Source organism: Chelonoidis abingdonii, chromosome 9, assembly GCF_003597395.2.
Source record: "Chelonoidis abingdonii isolate Lonesome George chromosome 9, CheloAbing_2.0, whole genome shotgun sequence".
In the NCBI taxonomy this organism is placed as follows: Eukaryota; Metazoa; Chordata; order Testudines; family Testudinidae; genus Chelonoidis; species Chelonoidis abingdonii.
In genome coordinates, this window is record NC_133777.1 from 49,951,854 (window position 1) to 49,963,964 (window position 12,111).

General features: G+C 37.6%; 1 protein-coding gene across 4 annotated transcripts in view; it reads left to right on the top strand.

The window, feature by feature from the left end:
- SCAPER (S-phase cyclin A associated protein in the ER) overlaps positions 1-12,111 on the top strand; it is a 357,916-nt gene that overhangs the window by 264,114 nt on the left and 81,691 nt on the right. For all 4 annotated transcript variants that reach the window (XM_075069526.1, XM_075069525.1, XM_075069528.1 and 1 more), the window contains one exon: positions 8,605-8,728. In XM_075069526.1, the coding sequence (XP_074925627.1) occupies positions 8,605-8,728 (124 nt within the window). The remainder of the gene's footprint in view (positions 1-8,604; positions 8,729-12,111) is intronic.

Sequence of the window (12,111 nt, forward strand, 5' to 3'; positions counted from 1 at the left end):
CGGAAGTGGGAACTATGGGATAGCTGAGGAACAGCTACCCACAGTGCACCGCTCCTGAAATCGATGGTAGCCTTGGACCATGGACACAAGCAATCGATTTTGTGATCGCATTGTGGACGCGCAAAACCGATTTTATAACATGGGTTTCGTAATATCGGTTTAAACTACTTCGAAATAATCGTGCAGTGTAGACGGAGCCTCATCCCCTGCCCATGAAGCACTACTATATCCCTTTCCTGGCAAGCCAGACAGTGCTCCCCCACTTAAAGGTGCAGTGCGGTCATGTTAGTTGCTCAATTTATTTCTTAGCTTATTCTTAGAGATGCTTCTCTTCTTTTGATGTGGTAAAGTGGTGAACTAGAAGTTTACTGGTACAATTTTCCTTTACATAATATGAACAACATTGGATCAAGATTTATCTTTTACACAAGAAATCATCATGTATTCCTTTATAGACCCAAATACACCATGGAGTGTCACAAATCCACATCATACTCCTGAGTGTTATGCTTTGCGTTTGGGATGACAGCTGTGAAAAAAACACATAACCAGACATTGGCTGTTACACACGTGTGCAGAAGTTGGATTGTATACATTATTCTTACTAAGGTTGCCTTTAAATTTATGCATGAAATTTTTCTTCCAGATTCAACTTTTTCAGACAATATAAAATATCTAGTGTGTATTTTTATTGATGATGATGTTAACTAACACCACCATTTTTCAAATCATACCCCCTTTTGAGGGCTCTGCTAACAGAAATCCATAGCTATCAGGGCTTTTTTTAGTGAATGGTAAAACCTCACTCTGGCATGGAATCTGCTTTTTATTTTAACCCCTTAAATGTATTATACAATTCAACTTTAAAGGTTTCACAGACAGTGTCTAGTACTATCAACTGGTGCAAACCTTTCCCTCCAGGTGACTTTGTTCAAGTTCAGATAACAGGAAAATGAATGTGCTATGTAAGTAAACTGTAACTAGATTGTTAAGAGAGCTCCAGTTCCATAGGACTTGACTTTCTATGAACAACTGAAGCATGCTGAGACTTGGCTGTTTAAGACCAACCATTTTTTTGCTCTCAGTACAGAGAATCAGTGTGATCTAATGCCTGTTAACCTGCTGTCACAAAAACTCCTTCATACAAACAAATTCTTAAATAAGAGGGTTTTTTCAAGATGAGAAGTTTTCCAACTGACTATCTTTAAAAAAAACAAAGCACAGTCTTTGGTTGTAGCTGATTCTTTAATGAAAAATAAAATGTAAATAAGTTTTCTTCTTGCCTTAAGTTTTGAAAGAAGTTTGCACTTTACTTTTCTTAGGTTATTTTGTGTTTTGATATAATTTACATCTCTGCTGACTTTTTAAAGTTTGAGTCCTATGAAATGGCATTGTCCTATGTTTAGTGCTAACAGGAGCAAGAAATAAAAACATGGAAATAAACTAAACATTGTCATGTATTAATTATCCGCGTGACTTGCCCCACCAAAATAGGTCTTCCTAAAGGATACCACTTCACTTAACTAAAGTAGACAATTTGTGTGGTGTATGATTTAACCATTTGTGCTCATCTTAAATTAGGGATCTGTCTGCTATTTTGTGATGAGGTTAAGCTATTTAGAAGTAGGTGAGGAGATTACACGGGCTATTATCCACATCTCTCTTTCCCCAAAATCCTGGCAGCATGGTGCAGCTCAGAACTTTAATCCCATGTCTACAAGATAAAGCTTTATTATAAAAAGATTTAACAATATGCCTGTTGTTTTGTACTGCCCAGATTGTTAGTTAGACCAGCAGGACAGCAAATGCTGCAGGAAAGATGTGGCATTTGTAAAAGACAGATGATCCATTTAGTGTGAGGGTCATTTTTTGAAAACAGAACACTCAAAGGGGAGGAGAAAGAATTGGATTATAATAGGTTTTATTGTTGGTGTTAAGGTATTAAGAATTAGTGTCCAGGTGTATTATTTCTTAGAGAAGCATTTTATAATTTTCATACCTGATTGACACTGTTGTTCAGTTTTCTGATTACAGAACAAGCCATAATTTAGCATACTTGAGTAAAAATTCCCAGTTTTGTAATATTTTATCTGTGTGCCTTCAATGAAAATCAGATTGGAGTTAGACAGCAAAAACCCTGCATGAGTAACAGAACCCAGGCAGGAAACAGGATTACTTCCTCTGCCATGGTCTTGCTTACTGACCTGTGGGGAAATCACTTAACCTTTCTGTGCTTCAGTTTGGCTACCCATTTTCCAAACAGATAAAGTAATATTTACATATGACAGAATAGTGTTGTGAGGCTTAAATAATTAGTTCTCTGAGTGAGTTGCACAGTGTAAATGCAGATTATTCAGAGGCTGATAGCAGATAGATGGGGAGGACATTTGTTACTATTAAAAACTTGACTGGAGGGGGGAAATTGTTTTTCTTTCCTTGTGTCTTGCCATACTGCTTCTTTCATCGTCCAGTCATAGTAAATATCATGGGACGCCAGCCTGAGCCATTGCTATAGTATGTAGAAAATAGTCTGCGTAATATTATAGCTAGATGGATACAGTTGTTAGCAGTTGCAGTGTAAAATAAAATATTTTGTTGCAATGGGATTAACCACTACCTTAGACTGAAAATACTTCCATAGTTTGCTCTCCCATTTTACAGTTTTTGATCTACTTTATAAATATTTCTGAATGTGAAGTGCTCTGTTTATTCAATTTGTAAGTATTGTTCAAATGCTTGTTACCTGAGGTCCAAAACAAGCTTTCTCTGCAAGGTTACTCCCTCCGGGGAAACATTCACTCCAGACTAGCAGTTGGTGTGAGAGCATAAGGGTTCTCTGAAGAGAATGACCTCCTTGCAAGATCAACATCCAAAACCTGCAGCATCTGTCGGTTTTCATGACCGTTTCTTTCTCTCTCTGTAACAGAGCCGAGTTTCACATTTGACAGTACTCAAGCACAAATCAACATTGTCCTGCTGCACTAGTATGTGAACAAACCGTGTAGATGGAAGGAGCTCTTTTGGGTTGTTTAGAATGGATTTTAGTGTGGGAACAGTTTCTTTCAGTTAATAAGTCAGGGCCTCTGAACCTTATATAAGGTCTGCCAGATTCTACCATAAATGTAAATATTGGGGGTAAATTGTACACTTGATTTGTCATATGTCATATAATAACTTATTTATAAGAACGGGTTCCAAACTTAAACATTTTCTGGTGAAAAATAAAGGAGGGTTAGTTCTGTTGGCTTCCACTATTTCTATTTATTAATTGTAGTTAGTCTTTAGAGAGCCTATTTGTGAGTCAGAGAATTTAAGATCGCATTGATGATATACAGAATAAACAGGTAACTGTGAATTATGAGGATGTAATTCCTCTGAGGATTTCTGATGTCATTATAAACCATGTGAGTGAAGCTTTAGTGTTTGTTTATGCAGTCTTCAAAATCTAGAGATGGCATTATAGCCTCATAATTCAATTCCTGGTTAATTTTTAATTTTATATTTCATCCTGTATCCATACCTTGTCTCTTGCTTGCCATTCTATCTCTCTCTCTCCCCATTCTTTAACTACTAACCCATCTGTCCCCTCCATTCTGCTCTTTTTTGTCAGATACCAAACTAACTGCTTTCTTTCCCTGTCAGAACAGTGAGAAGTCCTCCCAGCTCTCCAGGTTCTGTTCAAACAGCAGTGGTTGGGAAAACTTTGCACTTCACCCTCGTGGTAGCACAACCATGAATTTGATTGTTTAAGTCTTGTAATAACTCACCCAATAATTGAGGTGGTTTTTTTTTTAATGGGTGAGGGGTTGTAGTATATTTAACCTCATGCTGTGTATATTTAATTCCAGTCTTTCAAACTTGGAGTTACTATTCAACAGTCTTATTTTAGAGGTAGGCTATTTCTATATGTTTGTGGTACCTTGATTTTATGGAAGCAAAGGTTATGACTTTTCACCCACATACCCCAGTGCAGAAACATTAATTAGTTTTGTGTTGTGGGATATAATTTTAGATAGAGGCCATGATTCTCCACTCGTTTACGTTCGGGTAAATTAGGAGTAACTTAGAGCGTAATTTAGAGGAGAATCAGGAACATAGATTCTAAACTGTTCTGTTCTCTTCTGTATATGAAGATGTATATTAAAGATAAACATTGTTCACATTTATTTATGTTCACATAAGATAAATAATATAATGTATATACATATATTTTAGTCAAACTTCAGGATAGAACTCTTCTCTGGAGCCAAAATTTGTGTATCATAAAGAGTGTATTTATAATTGGATTTACTCTAGTTTAGAGTAAAGCCCTCCATCAGAGGGTAGACTTATTATGTGGTTTGAGTATATGTGCTGTATAACTTAGCTTTAAAGCTGATTTGTGGGTGTGATACAAAGTTTAGAACAACAACAGTAGTCAATAAACAACTGCTTTACATGTGAGGAAAATACTCTATTACTATTATAATTTTGATAGCTTTATTGATACATACTTTTTTTAAAATATGAGTAATAAAATCTGCCAATATAAACACGTCAAAAAATAAATTTAGTTTTGCAAATTGGTAAATTTAAGTTATAGTTAGATGAAGGTCTTACTTGACACACACAGCTTTCTGTGCTTATCTCAGAGGCCTTGTGCAGAAATGGTGACAGTTGACAGCTGTTGTTCTACTAATAAGATTAAAGTAAAGAAATTAGTTGTGCTGACTTTAATCTGCCATTTAACACTGCAAACCACCTGGGGCCTGCTTCAGTGCTGACACTTCCAATTTTAAATAAAAAAAATTCTATAACTGAACCTTAGTTAAGAACATGTCTAAATACATTCTAATCATAGCAGTCTATAGTTAACAAGCTTATGTTATCAATTAAAAGAGCCCTCCTTATTGTGAAAAATTAATTTGATGTGCATTTGCTTATGCCACACTTTCAAAGGCATTATTTCAATCTTTGGAACATCACATACTTTTTTGGATGTAGGATTCATTTGGGAAATACAAAACCAGAGTGTATTACTTCAGATTAATTTATTCTACATCTAAAACAGGATTTTTCATTTTAGATCTATCTAGAATGATGGTTCTTTTTTGGAATTATGAGATGTATTTCAGTAAGAGAACTACATAATTCTAAACATTTTGAAATAAATGATCAAGATGTAAAGTTAATCTGTTAACTTCAAATTTCAAGGGTTAGGAAAATATATTTTCATATTTAAATTAATTGATCTTTCCTTTAGAGCAGTAGGTGAAAGAGCTTTCCAAAAAGTGAGAACTAAAACTTGTCCTTTAAACAGTGAAAATAAACGTTGCCAGATGTCCTTTATGTTTCTAATTGTAATAGCCAAGGGCGGCTCCAGGCACCAGCACGCCAAGCACGTGCCTGGGGCGGCAAGCCACGGGGGCACTCTGCCGGTCGCTGCTAGGGTGGCAGGCAGGTTGCCTTTGGCGGCATGCCTGCGGAGGGTCTGCTGGTCCCGCGGCTTCGGCGGACCTCCCACAGGTGTGCCGCCGAATCCACGGGATCGGGACCTCCCACAGGCAAGCCGCCGAAGGCAGCCTGCCTCTCATGCTTGGGGCGGCAAAATACCTAGAGCCGCCCCTGGTAATAGCCTCATTAATATCTGTTAACTTATCTTCACTGAAAGAAAAATTAAGTCCTCTAGAGCAGTATTTCTCAACTTTTTTGATATTAGGAACCGGCTTGTTGCCTTCCTAAACTGTGTCAAGGAAATCTCGGACCAGTGCCAGTCCATGGACCGGTCACTGAGAAACACTGTTCTAGAGCATAATTTTTCAGTACTACTGTGGGAATATGTTTTCATCCTTCATTTTGTTAAATGAAGGACATAAACTTCTTTTAAAAGCTAGGTTAGGAAAAGAGAGCTTGGTTGCATATATATTTTTAGTTTTAAGCATGATAGATAAGAGGCATATTAGTTGAATTTTGCACAGGAATTATCAGTGTAGATTGAAAAACAAGTGAATGACATTGCAGCTCAGTAAGCAGTAATTTGATATTGCATTTTATACTGTTTGAACCACATTTCCAGAAGAGTGCCTTCCAATCAGAGTGAATATAGTAATTTATAACAAGACAATATAAACAATACACAAAATATTTTTATTAATAGTTATATTCAGAATATTAACAAACAGGCATTATGAATATATGGATTTCCATGTCTAAATGAAGGGAATTATAATATCAACTATCATATAAATAAGTTCTCCCAGAAATGTTCCTGATCCATTTTTAAATGTTGCAACATGTTCTATGTTCCTATCACAGTCTCAGTAGTCTCATAAGTTTTTACATTCCTCCATCCTTAGTGCCCCATTTGCTGTCACTTTCTTAGCAGCCCAGGAAGACTAGATGACATTTCCTTTAGAGTCCAATAATGTTTGCTTTCATTTGGAGGGGAAGCAATCGAGCTACACAGGGGAACGATTTACTATAAATTCTCTGTTTTCTGAGCATTCCCAGCTCTTACTGGTTTGGGAAATGTGGGAAAGAATTTGAAATTGGTGTATATGATGCCTCTAAATTGTCAGCCTTTGGAGCTAGATGATCAGCTGAGACAGTAATGAGCACAATATAAATAAATACCTTGGCAGGCTTCCTAAATGTTTGTACCAAATAAATCTTATTCAGTGGGGAACTGCACAAAAACATATTATTAAGACTCTGCTACAAAATGATGACTTTTGGCTTTGTCTCCGTTAAATATTTTCTCACCAGTTGCAAGAAAACATAAAACTATAAAATAAAGATAAATTTATTTAATTAATTTAGTTAGTAAAGTCAGATGGTGACTTTGACAGCTTCTCTATAAAAACTTGTCACTGAGCACTGCCATGCCATTCCAGAATGTGAATTTTACTAATGATCTCAAGTCTGGTTGTCTGTTGAGCCTGGTTAGCCTCCATCACATTAGTGATTGCCATGTATTTAAAAATAGAAATAAAAACAATCTCTCTCTTTGCTTTCCTTTTGGAAAGCAACCAGAATTGTTTGTTTTGTTTTGTTTTGTTTTGTTTTGATTTATAGTTGTGTCGTATGTGTGTTTTGTGTCCGTGTGCTTGTCTGTAAGCAAAGAAATTTTTGAGGAAAAGCTAAGTCAAAGAAAATATTGTGAAAAAGTTTATTCTGAAAGTGATAAAATCCTTTAGGCAGGTATATCTTATGTGGCAATGAGTTCCATAGCCTTGGGCCAGTTCCTGTGAAAGTTCTGACTCCGCATAAATCATTCACTTTGCATAGGAATAAATAACTCCACAAGGTGCAACGTAGAGAAGAACCAGGCCTACTGTATATATTTTGAACTGTTATGGCCCATTTTGTTTAGCTTTCTTTTTGCTCTTCCAGTTTTTCAGAATTGGCGCTCTCCCTTTTGCTATTGGAAACCTACCATCTATTTCCCCTCATACGTACGTGTAGCTCCCATCATTGCTAATGTAGTTATACACCCAAGTTTACAGTCCCCATAATGGGGATGCCAGTGATTCCTGAAGAAGAGTTTCGTGTAAGCTCAGAAACTTGTCTCTTTCATCAGCAGAGATTGGTCCAGTACAAGATATTACCTCACTCACCTTGTCTCTCTAAGGGTGTGTCTACCCTGGCACTTTACAGCGCTGCAGCTTCCTCGCTCGGGGGGTGAAAAAACACACCCCTGAGCACATCAAGTTCCAGCACTGTAAAGTTCCAGTGTAGACAGTGCGCCAGTGCTGAGAGCCGTGTCCCTTACGGAGGTGAGCCACATTAAAGCGCTGTCGCGGTAGCGCTTTAACGTTGCCAGTGTAGACTAGCCCTAAGTCCCAAAATCATCAGGAGATTCACCTGAGGCAAAAGACTGATGTTTCACCTGTTAATTGTTCTTTTGTTCAATACAATTCACCTTAGTTTGCTGGGCCAGGAAGCCAGACCCTCTCTAAAGCTGATCCCAGTACAGTGTTAGCATTTCCTTCTGGTTAATTTATAACATATCCTTGTGTCTGAATATTCTGCTACCAAACTGACTAATGATCTTGTGTACCTAGCTTACTTGCATGAGACAATGAATTCTGCCAGAAAAAACATTAGTTTTTCAAATTGTGCAGAAATAAGAGTTGTACCTGATATTATACAGATGTTCCTTTTTTGCCTTTTTCATTGACTATATTTCTAATATACCGATGATCGGGGGGGGGGGGAGGAATCAAAGGTTTGATTTGCGTGTGTGTGTAAGAATGTGAAGGTGTGTAAATGTGCACAGACATTTAATACCACATGTAACATGCACTTTTTAACATTACAGCTTCCAAGGCATGCAATTCAGTTTTAAACCCAAGTTCTGGTTGTGGAGCAGATGCAGTGGTAACACACTATAGAATTTGGAATGTGTATAGGTTCACTCAGAACTTCTGTATCATGTCAATATTTATTTAACCTACCTCATGCTAATTTGTATTTTCTGTATAACTTTTCATACTCATATTCGTTAAACTTACCTTCATTTTAGGTTTCCTGATGATATTCCTCACAGCCTAATATTTATATTTAATTGTATAGATTAGTATATTTAAGAAGAAAAATGTGTTGACATTTCATTTTTTATTTTAGGTCACTCTGCAATACCGTAAATGTTTACAACCTGGACTGCAGTAATTGCACAGAAAACTGCACCTATGTTCTATTTAGTAATAAGATCACTTTTTTAATGGACCTGTTGATGCATCAGTTAACGGTATGTAACATTTTTACCCTGAATTAGAAATGAAGTGTGTTTGCTTAGTGCTGGTATACTAGAATATTTGGTATATTAAAATACCAGAAAAATATGGGATTCAAAGTCAGATATATTTCTACAATGATATTGACATTGAAAATGTCTGTATGTACTAGGGAAGTTAAAACAACAGTACCTAGCAAATTTTCATTGATGCCCCATCACATCTACCACTGCACTCAGAATGTATATCAATACAAATCAAGGTGATAGACTACTGCTTTTTCTTGTGTATTTGGTTACTGTGTATATACAGTATATACTGTAATTGTGTATAAGTTGAAAATTTCTGCAGATTCTGCAAACACACACAAAATATATTTAAGAACTAAACAAAAAACACTTCAGATGGTCAACCAGTGTTTTGTCTTCAACTTCCAGTTTCAGTTCCACTGAGATTACATTCAGAGAATAGTTATCTGAGCTTTATTTCTGCACATGTTCAATTCGGGTGTCTTTTAATATCTAAAACATCAGTCTGCTCAATTTGTAACCTTAATTTGGTTTGCAAAATTGTTAAACAGCAGGCCTATTTAACGGAGAAACTTTTAATTTTGCAATGTTTCATTTAATTTCAGATATTATTAAATATTTTATTTGAAAACTCATTTTTAATTCATAGTGACCTGCTCATCATGAGATATTTAGTCTAGAATTTCTACTTATAAATTGTGTTTATGTATTTTCATGAGCCAAGCAGTTTGTTAATTGAAAAATTATGTACATGCCTTAAATAATTTACATGACACTGTTAGAGTTAACAAGACATAGGACTGTTAATGAACACTTAAAAAGCGACACTCAAAAGATTCTTGACAGACAAAGAAAACCTGAAGGCAGCATTTAAATTCTACTCTATGTAATTGCCAATTCATGGTTTTTCACCAAAGCTTTCCAAAAGGATTGCAGGTATTAGATTTTAATTATATTTAGTGAAAGTTGCATGTATAATGTTAGGCCAGCCACAACATTGTTTTCTTTCTGCTGAACAAGCCAAAACACAGACTCCATGGTTAATTACACAAGGCATTAAATACTTCAGCACTTTACAAGTGGCAAGATTCATTCTGATGCCAAACACCCTCCCCTTCCTCATTTTAGTAATATGCCAAGGCTGCTGTGCAAAGACTAACTTCCTCTTTTGTTGTAGAAATATACAAAGTATTTGTTACATAGAGAGGGATGAAATTGCCAGTCACACATGGTGGTGTTCACTAAGAAAACTGCTATTCCTAGAGCTACCTCAATCCAGAACAGAACTTCATAGTATAATGCCAAATACTGCCTTGAATTGCAGCAGAACTCCAGTTAGAACCAATTTGTTCCCTTGATCCACACTGAAACTCAACTTTCTATTATTAAAGTCTCTTGTGCAGATTTTGGGCAGTATATGGCCTTTAACTGGAATAACTTCCCGAAGTAATGAAATACGTATTAAAATAATTATTGAATGATTTACATGCAAAAGGTACACTACGTCTAGGACAGGGGTCAGCAACCAGGGCAAGTGCAAGGATGTTTCGCGCCCTAGGAGAAACTTCCACCTTGCACCCCGCCCCCAGGTCCTGTGGCAGCCCTTGACCGCCCCCCAACCCTAAGGCATCTCCCTGTGGCAGCCCCTCACCCCACCTCTGCCCTGAGCCCCCACCTCCCCATGGCAGCTCCCCTCCTCCTCCCTGAGCCCAGCCCGCAGAGCTGTGCAGCAGCTCCCCGCCCAAGCTCATCTCTGCTCCCCCTCCTCCCCGAGCACGCTGTTGCCACTTCACTTCTTCCGCCTCCCAGGCTTGCGGCGCCAATCAACTGTTTGGCGCCGCAAGCCTGGGAGGGAGAGAAGCAGAGCGGGGCGGCGTGCTCAGGGTAGGAGGCAGAGCAGAGGAGAACTGAGACGAGGAGCGGTTCCCCTACGTCCCGCACCCCCCATTACTTGCTCCAGGCAGCCCTCCCTGCACCCCCCTACCCCAAGTCCCTCCACCTAAATGACGATGACGACCGGGGCGGCCAAAGATCCGGCTGCCGCGGTCACCACTGAGGGACCCAAAATGCCGCCCCCCAAGTGCTAGTGCCCTACGGTCGCCTAATAGGTTGCACCGGCCCTGTCAGCAACCTTTCAGAAATGTTGTGCTGAGTCTTCATTTATTCACTCTAATTTAAGCTTTTGCATGCCAGTAATACATTTTAACATTTTTAGGTCTCTTTATAACTAAGCTATTGTTGTATGTAAAGTAAATAAGGTATTTAAAATGTTTAAGAAGTTTCATTTAAAATTAAATGACAGTGGCCAGGACTCGGGCAGTGTGAGTACCACTGAAAATCAGCTCGTGTGCCACAGGTTGCCTATCCCTGATCTAGGGTATTACTCCTGAAAATAAATACTCCTTTTCTTACTTCTGCGTTCTTGAAAGAGAAATTAAGTGTGATCGCACCTGGGATTTTTCTTCTTAATTCAAAGAAATTAACATCTTGGTGGGAAACATTTCATTTTATTTTATTTTAATTGAAAGATGACTATACCTGTCCTTTTTAGTGCTTTTGGGCCTAGTCCAAAATCAATTAATGTCTTTTCGTTGACTTCATTTGCCTTTGGATCTAGTCCTCTGTACCCGTTACTGCACACACTTACTCATGCAAATAGTTTGACTAACTCCAGCATTTCTTATGTGATAAGCTCTTTGGGGCAGGAGCTGCCTTTATCTATATCTGAACATGACCAGCCACATTGTTGGCACTTAACAAATAAAAAATAATATCACAGATAATTCTTGAGTGCATCAAGTTTGCAGGTCTCTAGCCCTATAGATGAAGAGCAGATTAGGAAAGAAATAGGTTTAGTGCTGGATCAAATTCATATTCATGAATGCAAATATAGAAAAATAGTCAGTTGAAGAAGTAGAGGAAAGTGTTTAGGAACGGGGGAGGAATAACAGTGGTTTGAGCATTGGCCTGTTAAACCCAGGGTTGTGAGTTCAATCCTTGAGGGGACCATTTGGGGATTGGTCCTGCTTTGAGCAGGGAGTTGGACTAGATGATCTCTTGAGGTCCCTTCCAACCCTTATGATTCTAAGTATCTAAATACATTCAGTTGCATAAATTATTTTTGTAATTTATTTACACATTCTCAGTATTTACATATAACTTCTGTCCAGATTATATATATTTGTGGTTTTGTATCTACTTCTTCATAATCCAGTCATTACATTTGATGGATAAGAGATTTACATCAGTGTAACAGATGCTAAAATTCAGAGCTATAATAAATCATGATTTTTATTGGTGCTCAAATGTTCCTTTTCCTTACAGAGAAAATAAAATGTTTTTTTCTTCTTGAAGCAAATACTGTTATT